Here is an 18,082-nt window from a genome sequence, read left to right as displayed (position 1 = left end):
TTTTAAATGTAAAATGTTCACAGTCAATATATCAAGTATTGCATATTTAAGATTTTTTAATCAATTTGAGAGTCAGTTCTATGAATGGAGTCAGTATTTTACATTCAAACACACAAATCAGTTCTGTTGCAAAATACAACACTGTTTCTCTACTTCCTCAGGTGGGGAATGCTTTTCATAAAGCCGATGCAAAACAGGAACTGAACATCATCGCATCTTCTCCTCCAGAGGACCATGTGTTTCAAGTGCAGAACTTTGAGGCGCTTGGAAACATCAGACAGAATTTGGAGGACAGAACCAAAGGTACAGATGTAAACTTATGGTAACAACCTGAAATCATTCTTGTATTTTTAGTTGATATTTCAGCATATATTTGAGTTCTCGGACAGAAATAATCAAAGACTAGTTCTTCTCTGAGCCACAGTAAAACTTTAAATCTACTTACTGTGTCAGTCTCATGTTGAGTTCACACCAAAAGCAAAGTGAATATTGTCTTTGTGTTACTTGAACGGGTTTGATTGCAGGATCATTTCAGGAACATTTGTACTAATGTGTGTTACTTGTGTGAGTGTGTTTATTCACCCCAAACAAGCAGCCATAAGCTAACAAGCAACATGGTAACAGCCAGTGAGCATCAGTCAACAAGCAGCCGCTGTGTTTGTGTGTTTGTGTGTTTGTGTGTTTATGTGTTTGTGTGTTTGTGTGTTTATGTGTTTGTGTGTTTGTGTGTTTATGTGTTTATGTGTTTATGTGTTTGTGTGTTTGCGTGTTTGTGTGTTTGTGTGTTTGTGTGTTTGTGTGTTTGTGTGTGAGCCTCTGGCAGCACTCAGCAGAGAAGATGCTTCTTTCTGTTTTGTCCCTCCTTCCCTCTGTACTTTCATGAAGTGACTTTAAAAGACATTTCTCTTCTAGTCACTAGTCAACATGGACAGAGAGACTAATTATCTTTCAGTAAACAGTTGAGCGAGGTCGGCTTCTTTGTGAGTTGTTGCTGCAGACAGGTTGAGAAGCGACAGTGACGATAAAGCTACTTTTTAATCCCAAAAGTTTCAGACATAAACTCTGAGCTCTCCTCCTGACAGTAGAGGATTCAGCATCACAGCAAAATCAATGTGACTCTGCTATTTCTTCCTCCAGAAACTGTGGTCTCTCTCTCTCTCTCTCTCTCTCTCTCTCTCTCTCTCTCTCTCTCTCTCTCTCTCTCTCTCTCTCTCTCTCTCTGCTGCCTGGTCCTCTCCACACAATATTCTGCAAAAGCCCTGTGACAGCTGCAAACTTTTCAGTCAAGTTTAATATTTTCAACTTGTGTGAATAACACAAATTGTCGCATAATTTGTGTCACTCACGTCATTCTCTCTGGACAAAACCAATGTGATGTGATACAAACACATGAAATTACAATAATTCACATCTGTACAATAACTTTATATGTAATCTTCTCAGGCAAAAACTTTATTCACTTTCTATGTGAACACACTTTAAGTCTTGCACTGGTAAAACGAGATAAAACAATGCAGATGAGACATGGGATGTAACAAGCTCTCTGATTGGTTAGACAGTGTCACAGACAGGTGAGAGGCTACCCAGATAGCACACACACGTCCTGCAGATGTCAGAAAGATGAAGAAAGTTGCATCAGCGAGACGTCTTATGGAGAGTGTTCTAACTGAGAATATTTCACAGAGACGTCAGCATTTGGTCAAAAATGCTCTCCAGACAATGTTTGGACGATGAATCAAAGCTGCAAAGCGCGGCCTCTCTACAACTTCTATGACCTTTATTTATTCAGCTCGGATCATTCAATCAGCAAATATCTCACTATCTATGATGAAAATTAACATGTATTTACTTCAAATGTGAAAAGGCAATATGTCAATAAAAAACAATATGCTTGACCATCAAAATAGTGAGTAAATAAAATAAAGAGACACGTACGATTCAACTTAATGATCAGAAATTTATTTCTGCATAGACAAAAGACCTGCAGCAGAGAAAAGATAAACAGGACAGAGACAGACCAGATAAAAATATACAGGTGGTCGGTCGGGAGACGCACACGGACAGCAGGGTCTGGAATGCTGGGAGACTTATGAGCCTGCAAGAGGGAGGAAAAAGACAAAAACACATGAGCCCAGGTTGTTCAATTAACTTATGTTGCTAAACCCCGACTTTACATACTCGTATTTACAAAATTGTCATTTCTCATGTATATTTGCTTAAAGTGAGCTAACCTGAAGACCAGTCGTGACTGACATGAGGTAGTCTCTCTCCGTCTCCAGCGGCTCTTAGTTCTGGAGGCACCAGTTGGACAACATGCAGTGGGCCGACCCACAGCCGACCTATCTACAACTTTAAAACAGAGGACATAAACCCGCCCTCTGGCTAACAGTGTCCCTACTATGAGCCCATGCTTGTCACATCGAGATGTATGTGTGCTGTGTTGGTAACAACTAAGCAAATCTAAAGTCTAATGGAAAGCAGCCAGGAAAGGAAATGCAAATAGGAAAGTGAATTGCCCTTTAAAATGCCTGAGTAAAACCTGTATTCTTCATTCAGTTTGTCAAGTCAGTAATTTATGTTTCTAAACTTCATTTTCAAATAGATTTTTTCACTTTCACATTTATTAATATATTATTAAATGATGTACTTATTGACAGTGGAATGCTGCTTTTCTAAATTAGTTTAGATTAACAAATTAATTTAGTAATGCTTATATTTACTGTACAATTAGTTATTAATTAAGGAAAGGCTTTATTACTGTTTCCATGACACTTCAATCATCATTCTCATCTGAGTTTGTGAGGGATGTACACTCCTGAACAAAATCTTAAGACTGGGAGAAAAATTGCATCAACAATCATCACATTCTCAAACTGAAACTCAGAGAAAAAGACTTTAGCTGTTGGATATTGTGAATGTTGGCAAAACTAAATGTGTGAGATTATAGTGACACAGTTGGTGAATATCGTCTTTTTATGTCAGTCTCTAGCAAGCAGCCAATTTAAACCCTGAAAGAAAACTTGTATCAGTAAAATAATTAATCACTTTGAATCTCATTTCAGAAATCTGTCAGGAAGCACTGAGGAGCTCACAGGACAGTAAGTGAAAATCAACACACATTCACTCCAACTTTACACAACATTTACTGTTAAGTTGAACCATGGAGAAAAGGTGAAGTTGAGTTAGTTTGTTTTCCTGCAGGTTACTACATATGAGCTAAGAGGGACGAATCCTAACATCTGACCACTAATCCTGATCCCATGAAGCTCTCTTATCTTTTCATGCTCTTGTTGATGACACTGAGCTCATTCTTACATTTTCTGTTTGCTGGTTTGTTCTTACAAGTTGTTTGCTGTCTTGCAGATGGAGGGATGAGAGCGAGCAGTGCTTCAGGCTAGTTGACCTCCAGGGTGATCCTGCTGCTAATCAGCCAAAACTCTGACCGAGAGAGATCAAGATGGAAAGAGTCAACAGATGAATATATGCATGTTACATTACAGCATGTTAATGTGTCAGCAGCTTCATCACAGTCTATATGAGCAAATGTACATTTATGAGTTGTATCCTTCAGGTTTTTACAGTGATTTTTATTACCATTGTCATTAATGTGTGAAATATGAATTTTAAGCAAATCACTCAGCGTGCTGCCTGAGAATTGACCCTTTGCTAAGCCCCGCCCTCCTTAGTTACTGTTGAATTGTCCATCAACCTCTCCATTCTCACACAGCACATACTTAAAATGACAAATGTGTCAAAATTCAACATGAAAATTGGGAGTAATTGTTGAAACATAAGGTATCTGATTGATTCCACAGTGAAGTAAACAAAGGCATTTTAAAACAAAAAACCCATGAAAATGTGTTAAAAATGTAAAGTTACTTAATGTCTGAGTTCATGAAAGAACATTAACATTATGCTACAGCTAGCTCTCAGCAAATGTTGGTTAGAAGGTGAATATGATAGAAGACAGAAATACACTTAATGTGAGAAAATGAAGCACAGGGACTCAGTTAGTGCAGACACTGATTCTGTCACCCAGCTGAACCACCACCACCCCAGTAAGATAGCTGGGATAAGAGCTAATGCTAAGCTAACCTGGTTTAGGTCCACTCTGATTCTGCATTAGACCACAGCCTCCTCCTCAAACCACACATAACAAATGCAGATGTAGAAGTCATTTTGTTTTACATCTGCAGGGGGCAGCAATGTGCAGAATAATGAAGCTAAAGTCACTTGACTTTTCTGTATTCACTGTTTGATGTTTATCAATTGTATCCTTAGATTCATGTCATTAAATCTCATATAATATATAATCATGTATAATAAAGGTAAAAACAATTAAATAAAATATTATTAATCATGCAGTATGAATCTCATTTGTTGCCTTGTACAGAATCCCAGTCTGAGCTGCATATTAAAGTGGAGAAGGATGAACCTTTTTTATTGGAATAATAATAATTAAATAAATAAATAAATAAATAATAATAATAATAATAATAATAATAATAATAATAACAACAACAACAACAACAACAACAACAACAATAATAATGATAATAATAATAATAATAATAATAATAATAATAATAATAATAATAATAATAACAATAATAATAATAATAATAATTTATTTTATTGGGATGGAACTGATGAAAAAGGGTCAAGAAGTTTAATTTAAATTAAATTTACTTAAGAAATAAATGTTAGCATGATGGCATCAGCAAACACTTTTTGTTTATTTCCCTACATAGATCACAGTCATTCAACTTAGTTTCACTCCTGTTGTTTCATGAAACTGTGTGGACGAGGATCATGTCTGAGAGTTGACATTTAGGATAAAAACATGGTGTAAATGACGTCTTTTTGGGTCAAATTTTAATGTTGCGGCTTACAGACACTTGGATTACACCACACAAGCAGTATGGAGACATTTTGTGTTTTTTTTTTTGTTTTTTTTTTACATTGTAAAACTGGTCACCATTCACTTCAATTGTACTGGATTTGGCTGCAACACTGTTTTCCTCTGAAGCTCCAGGAGTGTTTTGTGAACTGGAGATCTTCACCCATCCTCACATCAACACAGGGGGGACGAGATATTGAGTGAAATTTTATTTTTGGGTGAACTATCATGTTAATGATCTGTTAAAAAATGTAGTCAGTAACATATGCATCACAATATTAAAATAATGTAACTTGATTACTCTATTTTACTTTTGGATTACCTCATTATAAAATATGATGGAATTGTTGAGCCTAATATAATGTTTTTAGGGCTGCAACTAACGATTAAATGGCCAATTATTTTCTCAATCAATCAATCAATAAGTTGTTTGGTCCATAAAATGTCAGAAAATAGTGAAAAATGTTGATCAAAGCTCAAGATGATGTCCTCAAATGTCTTGTTTTATTCACAGCTCCAAAATATTTAGTTTGCTGTCAGAGAGGACTAAAGAAACACATTTAAGAAGCTGAAATCAGAGAATTTTTAATTAATTGATTGTCAAAATGCAGATTAATTTAATATTCAGTTAATAATAGATTAATCACTGCATCTCCAAGTGTTTTATGTTCGTTGTCAGGTTTACTAGTTTGTCGAGCTTTTCCTTCCTTTGTTGTGCACAATTTATTGATTGGCTGATTTAAAGACAAAAATAATAATCCCCATTTTTACTATTTTTGCTTTTTTGTATGAGATTACAGAATTCCACTACATGTAATCTGTTCAAGCTTGATAGTCAATATTGACAAAACACCATCTTAACCATCTTGTGATAAGCAATGACCATCATCATCTTGATGTTATGACCATTTACATCTATTCAGAAATCAAACTGAGCTGGTGCTGGAGTTTGTTCCACATAAATAATTACTGTTTTGTAAATGCTTTCTAGCATGAGGCCCAAACCAAACACTGGCTCCAGACAGTGTGTATTTACATTTTCATGGCCACCATAGATTCTCCTACGCAACTAGGATCATGAAAATGGTGAACTTTTGTTTAACATCAGTATTTTAAGCTGTCATTTTAAGCACGTTAACATCCCAACGTTGCTGCATAAGTATAATGATGCAACGATCGATCGTCCAGGAAAGAAGAGGTGAAAGGTGAAAAGGAGAGAATATAAAAGTTATTTAATAGTCAGTGTTTTATTATGAACATTATTTTTTTCTTGGAGAAGGAAAATCTGAAGCTGAAAATGTTGGAACTGACAGGTCAGCCTTTGAGAAGACAGGAAGAGGCCAAGAAAATGGCACCAGACTGTTCAGAGCCACTAGCATGGCTGTAGAGTCTCTATTTTTTCTCAACAATCAGTATTTTATTATATCTTTTTATTACACCGACTTAAAAATATTAAAGTGAAATGAGCTAAACTCTCTATACAAACTGTGAATGCACGTCTTACAATATTTGTCTACAACTGTGAATTTTCCTTGCAGGTGTCTGCAGACACACTATTGTACAGTACTGCCATCTACTGACTGCAAGTGAAAACAGCATGTCATGTCTGTGATGGTAAAGCGGAGTGTCCACTGTATGTGTCTGTGATTGGATGTCAGCAGTGTTCAGCAGTCTTTTTATTAGTATTGGTTGCACTCACAAGCAAGCAGGTTTGGGTGATTAGTCATTTTGGGTCTCTAGCTTGTTGTACAGCTTATGTCTTTTTGTGGTCATTTTGTCTCTCCTTAAGGTTTTGTGTCTCTATACAGCCATTTTGGTGGTGATGAAATGTTGTTATGGGACGAGTTGGGAATGAGACCTGGCTGGAGAGCCATTTCAGTGGACTTGTGGAACAAAGACCATGTTTTTGAGCCTAAATGCAGAACTAATGGTTGTCTACAATGACACACTACAGGAGATAAAACTACTGATTGTAATTGTTGACTCAGGCTTTTTTCAGACTAATATTGTATAGCCTGATCAGACTAATTCATTCATTCATTTATTAAGTTGTCTACTTCCTCCATCTGCTACAGTTGAAGGCAATCTCAGCTTGCTGGCACTTCAAATTCTCCAGCTGCTCCTCCAGCTGGTCAGAGGTGTCCACAGCATTGCTCCTTCAGCCTCAGGTTGTCTCTCTGCAGGCTGCACTATAAATTCTAAGGATTGGATGAAAACTAACTTCAGCAAAACTAGCAGCACAAGCTAATTCAGGTAACAGCTAATCGCCTCAATGAACCAGCCGGAGCTGTGGTCAAAGGGCCTGGTGAACGTGGTACAGAGGGCCTGGCAGTAACAACTACACCGTGACTCACTCTGGGCTGTTTAGACTGAGCCGGACCGCTTTTCTTCAGGATTTGTTAAGGATGAAAGTGCAGTGGCAGATAAGTCTCATAGAGTTTATTATAGTATGAGTAAAGTTTTATTCAAATTAACCCCCCTGGTAACCTGCTAAAAATTTGGCTCAAAAATTTTTTGAACCAATCTTTTTATATGGGAGTGAAGTTTGGGGTCCATCAATCAAATCAGAGCACTGGGATTCAAACCCAAGAGAAAAAGAGTCCACCTTGAGTTCTGGAAAAACATCCAGAGAGTCCACAGAAACTGCTGGAACCACGGCTAAGCTAAGTCAACCAAAGCTAAGTCAATTCCCCCTCTTAATTAAAATTTTAAAAAGAACAATCAGATTCTGGAACCACTTGCTAGAGTGTGATTCAGATTCATACCTACACAGACCATACATAGAAAAGAAAAGCTATTGCTGGTGCAGATTGGACCATATACAACAAAGTTACACCAATTTCATGTTTCATGGTGCCACAGCCACGCCCATCAACAACAGTTACATTTTTTAAACTTTTTTAAACTTTGATCACAAAGTAGTCTTGATGACACACACAAATTTTGAAGTCAATCTGACAAAATCTGTGGGAGGAGTTTGTTAAAATACAACATTTGGAAATCGCCCAAGTTGACCAAGAAATTCAAATGGTCAACTTCCTGTTGGATTTAGGTGATGGAGAGACTTTTTTGTGTGGCTGTAATGATACATGTGTGCATTAATTTTCACACATGCAACTGAAATGGAACGCAGGGGCTGCTTTATTGAAATACTGTAGGGGGCGCTGTCAAGCCAATTTGGATCATTGAATGAACATCAGCCTGGAGATGTGTTCAGGCCTGGACTGTTATTGAACATGTGATGTTTCATACAGATTCGACAATATACACCGAAGTTAATGCAACTTCCTGTGTCATGGCGAAACATCGAATTTCACCATGCCGTTATGGCAGCACCATTTGACGATATGTCAAATTCTTCATCATACAGCATTACCAAAGTCTCAGGCCTTTCTGACCAGATTTGAGTTCGATATGATCAACCTGCTAGGAGCACAAGGACATCTATTTCCTGTTGCCAGTAGGCGGCACTATGACTGAATATTGTCATCTAGATGGTTTCAGGGTGGGATTGTTATCACACATGTGAAGTTTGGTGCAGATCAGTTATTACTGTTACATGAATTGATTTTTTTCTTCTCATTATTAAAGTTTGTAATACTGGATATTAACATGTAAACTCACAGAATTAATATAGAATCAACACTACAGAAGTATACGTAGTTCCAAATACTATTGTTTATCTTTTTAAAGGATCAGTACGTAAGTGTTAAAAAATCAGTACTTCAGTCCAGATAGTGAGTTTGAGTCAGACTGTATATTAAATAGACTGAATCCCTATTTCATGTATGATCTGTGGTCTCCTTCCCAGAACCAAAACTGAAGCAGGTTCCTGTTGTAATTTGTAATAAGTTGTTGTAAACTCTCTTGTGCTGAGATAGTCTGTTGTAAAAACCACCTGTGCTGTCATTGGTTGTTGTAAAATACCCCTGTATTGTGATTGGCTGTTACAAAGAGTCCAAGATGTCGTCCTCAAATGTCTCGTTTTGTTTACAACCCAAAGACATTCTATTTACTGTCAGAGAGGAGTAAAGAAACCAGAAAATATTCACATTTAGAAAGCTAAAAGCTTTTTTTTTTCTTAAAAAATGACTCAAATAGATCAATTATCAAAATAGTTGGTGATTAATTTAATGATCTTAAGTGTTGGAGCTCTATTCGTTTTATGGTTTAGTACAGTAAATATTACACATTTCTCCTTTAAATTTGAACTCACGTTCCCTTCTGTGAGATATAGATCTTTAAATAAAATCAAGATCAAAGAGCTGAATTTCAACAAGGTTTAGTAAATAAAAACCCTTCAGCTTTCACAGCTGTAACAGCAGGAAAAGCAGACAAAATGAAACACGTACAAACTAAGTCATTTGGCATAAATCACACATTTTATTTGATATCTCTTAAACATACATCAGGCTTGTCCCATCATGGTAACATTATATACCAGTGTCCCATCAGGAATTTCAACGCATCTTAGAAAGATAAAAACAAAGTATGGTGTGTGAGGGACAAAGGTGATTAAACAAAAGAATGCAAACAAAAAAAAAAATCTCAGTATCCTCAACATAATTATTAGTGGACCCCCTGTGACTTTATCGTCAAACGTGACTGCTTCTTTTCCCTGTGCTTTGATTCTGGAATTAAAGTTTCCATTTGCTTTTCAGTGACATTTGAAGTGTAAGTGATGCTAACAATCCCCTTTTCACTTTAATTGAATGGTGGTATTAAAATAATACAACTACAACTGCTCATTCTGGCTGAAAATGAATGGGGCAACTTCCTTCCAGAGCCAAAGGATCAGCTGAATGTGGCATCCTGTCAGCGTGAACGTCATGATTCTGCTTTAGTCTTGTCCAGTGTAAAACATGGTGCTGTCAAACATTGGCAATCGATGAGATAATAACGAGGGGAATCACCAATGAAGGGTAAAAGGGCTTATAAAGGAAAGCGATAATAATGAGAAGTGGAGGGACGAGCATCAATATCACAATATAAAAAGTAAAATACAACAAAATAGAACTGATAAAATTCACATAATTAGCTCCTTACTGTATGAAAATATGATTTGACTGGAAAGAGTCACAGAATGGCCTTAAAGAATTAATATATGTGTCTCTATAGTTTACATTCTATCTTCTCACATGCTGCTCTGTGAAGATGGTGGTCCAAACTGACAAAGTAAAATTTTCCCTTTTAAACATGTAGTTAGAATTCCTAGTAAACATACTTAGTGCCAAGGGCAAACCAGAAAACAGATATGTAAAATTAGCCAACTCAGATCATATGGATGCTGCTAAAGATTTAAGTTAAGAGAGCGATTTACATCAATTACCAAAACCTATACATCACCAAAACAAAAGCAAGCGTGTGCCTGAGCTTTAATAGATGGCAAGTCTGAAAAGATACATGATTAAAAAGCAGATATGTGATATATTGGTCATCGAGCCCGAAGGCGAAAAAAACATCACGACAGCTCATGAGTCCTCAATAATGTGCAATATTCAAATGAAAAACTCACTACATGATGACCGGAAGGTTCACATATTTCACCAGCCCATTAAAAATCTATCAACTGGAATGACTGGCTCCTCTGAAAACCACTTCTAGTTAAAACAGACGGATCTAAAAAACCTTGATAATAAAACATGCTGCAGATGGTCGTATCCCGCAATAAACAGCACACACACTCGCACTACAAAATGATATCGTCAAGAAGTTTTCTCCCTCGTTCTTTTGTTTGTTTTTTTTTCCTGTCTCGACGTGTACAATAATCTTCAGTCCAGCAGCGACAAAATGTAAACAACACACTGAGAGGGCGGAGCTCTAGCTATCATGGGCAGGGATTGGCTGAGGGATCTGATGGACACTTGTTAGGCAGGGTCTGTTCAGCTGACTGCTGTAGGCTGGAGGGTGTTTGTAGTCGAAGATGGTCCTCTCAACTGAAACACAAAGCAACATGTGGAGTTATTAGTAGATTAAAAACCCCTTCAGATAATATACACAATGACAAGTTACTTCATTTAGTCTTGCAGCTCTGAAATTTGTCATCTGTGTAAATTTTCTACTTTCCTTTTGCTTGACATTCAAGCAAATTCAAGCACTTTTTAAGTGTTTTCAAGGTGCGTGTGAAAATGATTAGGCCCCATTTAATTTCTTCATCACAACCAAAATAATGTTTTGTGATAGTATTCTACTGAAGGGTGACACATTAAAGAAAAACACACAACAAAGTTCAAAATCTAATTTGTAACCTGTCTGGAAGTAGACTGAACTTTACAAGTGAAATCCTTTCTTAAAAAGACACAGATTTCCTGCTGGGGTACACAGAGCTGAGCAGTTGGATGCGGTCACTCGGTCGGCCAATTTTTTTAAATTTGAAAAAGGTCTTAAGTTACCCAGAATTCATTGCGCAATAGTCCTGCTTAAGACAGTCAAGAACTAAACTGCTTTATGCAACAAATGAATTTAGACGTCTCAACTTTTTCACAGACCTACAACAATGAAACATGAGAAATATTTAAAAAATATTTGTGGCTCTGGGGTCTCAGGTTGCAGACCCCTGGTCTCTAAGTCAAAGTCAGTCTTTGTGAAACCGGCCCCAGACGTCTCAGAATCCTGACAGGTTTGGAACAAGCCTCGTCTGGTATCGACTCATTCTCAAAACAGTCACACAAACACAAATGCAGGGGAGCAACCACTGCCTGCAGAGGTGATGACACACACGTCTTTGCTATTGGTTGAGGCTGTGATTTTGCCCGTCACAGTTCACCAAAGCTGAACTCCACATGAAGCAAAGATGCAAATTCGCTCGTCTGTGTCCATGCCCCAGGTCTGGAATCTCTCGGTTCATTTTCGATTTCCAAGAGCTGTTATCAGCACGCGCAGGCCAAGGTGCCTCTGGACGCAATTTGATAGACCTCCTCGCAATGTCGTGGCAGAACCTTGATCCATATTTGATCAGCACTGCCTAGTTTGACAGTTTCAGGATTCTGAGGCGTCGCACTGGACGGACCAGCTATAACCAATCAGAGCAGCGAAACGTGTGACTTTTAAAATCTGGTCCAGTGACTCTGCTCTGTGTATCCCATATTAAATAAATGGTTGTGATTGGCCCGACCAGATCCAAGGCTGGTGGAAGTGTGTCTGAATGAGTTCTGCAGATTCGTCTGGTTCCCAGGATAGAACAAGCTACTAAAGGGAAGTGTAACGAGTTGACAACAATTTAAACTTGTCATGTTGCAGTGTCAAACACATCACATTTTGCTGGATTGCTTGGAGTAGTTCTGATTAATGTGTTCTGTGTGTGGATATTTTAGCAGGTGGGGGAGGGGTTGGGGAGGCGGTCTTACTTGGTGGGCACGGTGGGCGAGCCGGAGCGGTGGAAGTGGATGTTCTGCCACTTGCTGTCACGGCGGTGCCAGATGCGGGTCTCCTCCGACTGCATGGTGCGAGGCATGCCGCTGCCGTCGATGTACTGGGTGAGGCGGATGTAGGCGATGCAGGCGGCCTCGTCCCCGATCAGGTGGACGTGGGGGTTGAGCAGGATGGTGTGGATGGGCTGCTTCGCCTTGGACAGAGCTGCACAGGGAAAGAACATGCAGTGACTGCTAAAGACAACAGTCTACTGTTTTGGTGATCAATTAATTGTTTTGAGAAAAAAAAATGTCCAAATTCTTCTCCTCTCTCTCCTCGCAACCTTAATCTCATCCACCCTTAGAAAGAATGCTTTTATTATATTTACAATCCCAAAATTGTACGCTGTGTTTGTGATGCTGAATCAGAATTGGTACCATTCTCAAAGTAGAAGCGGTGGAAGTCAGTGCCCTCCACCAAGTTGCCCAGGGCCTCAGGCTCAAAGGATGTGAGGCCAGGATCACAGATCTTCCTGAAACAGGACGGCAGACAGACAGACAGATCAGACTCATGGACATGTGAGGAGCTTTGTGTCAGATATCTGAGGTGAATTAAAGTAGCTGAACTGACGTGTAGGCCTCAAAGTCTCCGTTGTTGATGGCCTCGATCAGCTGCTCGGTCACTTTAATGATCTCCTGCTTGCGAGCTGAGACACAGAGACAAAGAGAAACAAAGCCATGATGAGATTAGACGGACGCAAAAACCACCTGGTGAATATGAAAAGAGGCACAAATTAAAGATTAAAAAATGGACCAAAGTGGAACATGAGCACAACATCGACCCAAAACCACAACATTCAGGGACTGAGGTTCACATCAGTTTCAAAACCACACAGAGACACAGCGTCACAGAGAGATGAATGAAGGGCAGACTGTCAGCGTGGTTCAACATGTGACAACATCAACGTTACCTTTCATGCTAAGTAGGTAAGCTAGGAAACAATGAATGGAGAGAATAAGTGCTGTTGTTGTGGCTCGCTGAAAGTATTTACACCCACTACTGACATTTACAGCATGAAGATGACGTGGTGGAGGCGAATCAAGGAGTGAAAGTTTCTTCACACACACACAGCAATACTGTAAATCCATTTTTCTTTACCTTCGGCAGCTTCATCTCCACTGTTGTTCCCAGCTAACTGAACACTGACAGTCTTCTGTTGGGTCTGTGCACTGATTCCCTCCAGTGACAGGAGAACCAACAGACTAACTGCACACAGGTAGAACATGCTTCTCTAGCTGCTTTGCTCCTTTCGTTCGAGACACAAAGTACTGCAGCAGCGCCGGCCTCGGACAGACACACTTATACAGTTGCGGGAAAAGACGCTGGACACATACTGGTGACATAACCAGAATCACCTCCTCTGATTGGCTGTCTTCATAAAAAGCCTGAGTGTCAGTGTCCTTTGGCACCAACAGTGGACTTTACTTTGCAAATAGCAACTTAGTACTGTCTGTATTTGCAGAGACACTATCAGTTTGCTGATGGGGCCAAAAGTAACTAATGCCTTGTCCAAACTGATTCACAGTTACACACATCAGGCACAATCACTGTATTTGCATCCTGTTGTGTGGACGTCATGTAGATGGGTCATGATCGACTTATTGAGGTCAGCAAAACATGATTGAGGCGGTGTTCTTATATCGTACGTTGTGTTTGATTTTGACTTGGGAGCATCACCCGAAAGCTGAATGAGCAGAAGAAATACTTCTGTCCTCTCATCATCCTGTGTCTGAACTCTTTAAAGCCACAGACCATATATTAATGAATCTAATTTAATACATAATTTATGGTTTAAGCGAGTTGTTTGCCCCCACCCCCTCTTTCTCAGACACAGCAGGCTGCAGGAGCGCAAGATGTGTGAAACCTTGTAAATGGGCAATAACAAACAGTGATAAGTCCTTCACTGTAGTACTGTGTTTTAATATGGACAAGCAATAGTCCATCAGTGTTAAAAATGCCCAAGGATTGTGCAGCAAATCTGAAGAGCTCAGTAGAATAGTAGTGTGTTGCTCTGGAGTATCTGTGGAGTGGAAATAATGTCCTTTGAGCTTCTGTCAGCTGTGTAATACACAGTATTTTCCTCTGGGTTTTCTTATTAGAGCATGGACAGAAAGATGGAGGGTTGGCACGCACACACTCTAATGGACAGAAACACACACACACACACACACACACACACACACACACACACACACACACACACAGCAGATGGTGACACATACAAGGAAAAGTAAGCAGATAAACTGATCCTGGGCAGCAGGAGGACTGTCGAGCACAGAACTATTTAAACTGCAGGACTTTTAAAATCCTAACAGATTTTAAAATCTGATTGCACCACACATATCAGGAGAAACTTCACAGATTCTCTTCTTTCTGATCTCAAACACCCACACACTAAAAGATTTCAAAATAATGGCACACTGCAAGATATTACAGAGATGATCATGCTAGAAGGAGCAAGATCTCATGTGATTTTCATGAGGAACGTGATCTTGCATGATTTCATGTGGAAGCTGTTGTAAAAGCTGTTTCTTCACCTCACAAAGTATTTAAATATGATATGCAGCTCAGTTGAAGAGCAGTCCTTCTGTCCAAAACTGCAGATCTTAACAGGCCAGGGCGTTGACTCGACTGCGAGGTGTCTATAAATACAAAGCGTTACAGTTCTGCACATCCTGACAGGAAAGTCAAATCTTTGATTCTAAACAAAGTTCCTCAACAAGTCCAAGCCTCAACAAGCCGCTCAATAAAAGAACAAATCAGACAGACAGATTCTGATCTTCACAATAATAAACTGTAAGGACAGAATACCTGAGCGTCTTTGTTACAACTCTACCAGTAAGGAAATTGCAGAGGCATTTAGGATTTTTCTTGGGTATTAGAGCGGGGACGGGTCACAAGTAAACCATGCCTGATTTTAAAGGCTCACACACCACAAAGGTTGGGAACCACCTGCTCCAATATACATCAGAGACGTTAGGGTGTCATGGCAGCCTCTGACCTGCGGGGGGTGCTATAAGACAGCAGCTCTGGACTCAGACACAGTGGCTGAGGTGTGGTTCAGTTTTGATTTGTTAAGTTTCAAAGAGGTCTGTTTAATTTTTTTTAAAATTGTGCCATATGAACTTGGAATGTGTTCAGATAAACCACTTAAAGTTAAAGTGACCTTGTCTCTGAGCTCTGAGTCTGGAGCTACATCAGGTTGTAAAGCCTGTCATGTTCCTTCGATGCAGTAATAACTAATAAATCACAAATATGACGTAATACACTGAGGGTGCAAACTATATCACTGAGCCAAAAACAAAAAAAGCTCTGAACACCTTATCATTTTACATTTCTGATTAAAACTCAGACAGAGTCAATGTAGACTCAGCTTGTTACTAAATCTTTAACTGTCAGGTTTTTCACTGTCAGGTCCACGCACTTAAAGCATTTTGTCTGTTATTTGACACCATTTACTCCGAATGAGTTGAAACAGTTGCGGTTTGATTAGGTTTAGGTACCAAAATTAGAGTACTTAGGTTTAAGAAAAGATCTTGGTTTGGGTTAAAATAAGTACATTAGATACACAAATTAAATTCTGTAAGTTAAGTACACTATGTAAGTCTACGCCGTTTTGCACTGTGGTCTCCTCGGTCCTCAATATGGGGACTTCTTTGCTCTTCAACAGCAAACAACTAAGTGATGAATTGAGAAAATAATCAACAATGAAAATCATTAGTTGCAGACCTACATCCTGTATAACCTGACTGAACCAGTCACGCAAAAATTCACTCGTTGAAACAGCGACCTCCCAGCATTGCGTGAGTGTCGAGTGACTCGCGAGGCTCCTATGGAAGCCCAGTCCTCATGTTAAATGAGGTTTTGAGCTATCAGCAGGCCCTGCAGACTGTGCTGTCATAAATCTACTGAACCCCTCTCCAGCTCTGACCTAACTTACTTTTCAGCTGTCTTTAACTCCTCCACTCGGCCGAGCAGAGAGCAGCCTGACCCGGCCTTATATCTGCATCATATCTGCTCAGGGTAAACTACATTAGCTGGCCCCGCTGGCTCAGTAGGCGGTTTCTTCAAATGCCATGGTCTAACAAATAACCAGCCCATGCATGAATCATCAATATTTAAATGGTCGACCTTTTTAACACACCTGCATTAAATACCACACTAGTTTTGAGCATCAATAAGAACTGAACTCTTGCAAATACTTACAGTAGTTCCTTAAATCCAAAAGATTAATTGTTTTCTGGTCAGTAGGAGGAAATGTAAGCTCAAGACAGACACAGGATGTGTGGATATGTATTACATTTTTTCATTTTGTCTATGATCTTGGTTGTGTTGCTGTCTGAATGACTGTGGCTGTCCAATGGATACTGTGCAAAGGGTAGTGGTTGTCTATTTGCCAGCCAGTAGAGTTCTATTGTGTACCTAGAAACGCCATAGTTTTATGTCTGAAATGTAAAGTAGGGGTCCTCAGCATTATTAAACTGCTGAATGCTAACTTGCATATGTTGCATAATAATTGGCATAGTCACCTTTATGGACAAAATTTCAGCAACTGCTTGGCTGATTTGGACAATATTGGCATGGTTTTAGGGGTTACTGAGAATGTTGAATTCATTTCTGACATTTTCTTTGAATTGAGAGTAGCCACATTCCAACTCCCGTGGGCCGAGTTCTAGTCAATTTTTGCTGAAAATCAATTGATAATTTAGTGATATAACTGAAGAAACATCGGCTCGGTTATAAGTTGCAGGATGTTTATGAACACAATTATCTAAATGATGCATAACATGTACATTTTGCACAGCTCATTACCCTGTGAGGTGACTCACAACTGGGTGTTGGAAGTAACAAAGGGCAGTACCATGCCAAAGTAGAATAATATGACTAAGGCTGAATAATTTCTTCAGAAAAAGAGAGAAGGGAGTATAATACAAGAAAAATATGTCAAACAAGTTGAACACAAGTCTTAGAACAGGATTTAAACAGAAGAACCTTTGTTGTACAGGTGGCTGGATTGGGACAGTCCACAGACATGACAATGGGCCCATATGTGAAATACAACAAGGACATGTCAAAGAAAACTTTGACTAGTTTGATATCTTATTATCTAATGTACTTTATGACTACTACAGCACCATTTTTCCCTAATTCTAATACTATTTTTTCTTCTCCTTGCATATTGCATATCTATTTTATTATTTTTTTTTTTAGTTGAGGATACAGTTAAAGATATCAGGAGGTTTTGTTATGTTTTCATGTTTTCTTGGCTGCCATTATGAAAGCTATTATTACTCTGAGGAACAGGAAATAGTCTTTATAAGCAATTTTGTACAGCATGTAGACCTTCATATAGTTAAACAGAGCAGTTAAGTGAACAAATAAAGTTATAAACAGTCTTTGAGGGTCAGGAGCCATTTGGCCTCAGTCACACTAAAATTCTGGTGAGGATATGTTGTAGACCACAGAATAGAAAACTCCAGAATAAAAATTAAATATGAAGATTAAAAAGAGAATAATAAAGCAGCAGCACTTTCTTTGAAGGCTGTGCATAAGACTGAAATCACACTGTCATAACCATGACATGACACCTGTCATGAACATGAACGAATCTTTATGAATGTTTATGACTGAAGTTTGATCATTAGGCCTGTGATGGCAGTTTATCTTGTCTCAGGTCATGTCAAGTTGTCATAAACATACTGTTGTCTTGGTTAATGTCAAGTTTCTCATAGGGAAGATGCTGTTGTCTTGACTGATGTCAAGTTGTCGTAA

General features: G+C 38.8%; 1 protein-coding gene and 1 long non-coding RNA gene across 21 annotated transcripts in view; one reads left to right on the top strand and one right to left on the bottom strand.

Moving 5' to 3' along the window:
* The first annotated feature begins 146 nt into the window (after positions 1 to 146).
* Positions 147 to 4,097, top strand: LOC146306234 (uncharacterized). The gene is made up of 3 exons (XR_014769033.1): positions 147 to 303; positions 3,063 to 3,098; positions 3,364 to 4,097. It is a non-coding gene; the product is annotated as an uncharacterized LOC146306234 (long non-coding RNA).
* Positions 4,098 to 10,072: 5,975 nt separating this feature from the next.
* The window catches only part of camk2d1 (calcium/calmodulin-dependent protein kinase (CaM kinase) II delta 1), a 124,699-nt gene continuing 116,689 nt past the window's right edge, over positions 10,073 to 18,082 (bottom strand). For 10 of the 20 annotated variants that reach the window (XM_084712335.1, XM_084712339.1, XM_084712334.1 and 7 more), the window contains 4 exons: positions 12,881 to 12,956; positions 12,688 to 12,782; positions 12,247 to 12,475; positions 10,073 to 10,836 (listed from right to left, as the gene is read on the bottom strand). In XM_084712335.1, coding sequence (XP_084568461.1) covers positions 10,833 to 10,836; positions 12,247 to 12,475; positions 12,688 to 12,782; positions 12,881 to 12,956 — 404 coding nt within the window. In that variant the 3' untranslated portion in view covers positions 10,073 to 10,832. Of the gene's footprint in view, positions 10,837 to 12,242; positions 12,476 to 12,687; positions 12,783 to 12,880; positions 12,957 to 18,082 lie in introns of those variants that run through there. The other 10 variants (XM_084712355.1, XM_084712352.1, XM_084712347.1 and 7 more) reach the window with 1 other exon arrangement.

Source organism: Lutjanus erythropterus, chromosome 23 (genome assembly GCF_056507025.1).
Source record: "Lutjanus erythropterus isolate fLutEry1 chromosome 23, fLutEry1.hap2, whole genome shotgun sequence".
In the NCBI taxonomy this organism is placed as follows: domain Eukaryota; kingdom Metazoa; phylum Chordata; class Actinopteri; order Lutjaniformes; family Lutjanidae; genus Lutjanus; species Lutjanus erythropterus.
Note: the sequence above shows the minus strand (reverse complement) of the source record. Positions and strands in the feature narration are given on the sequence as shown.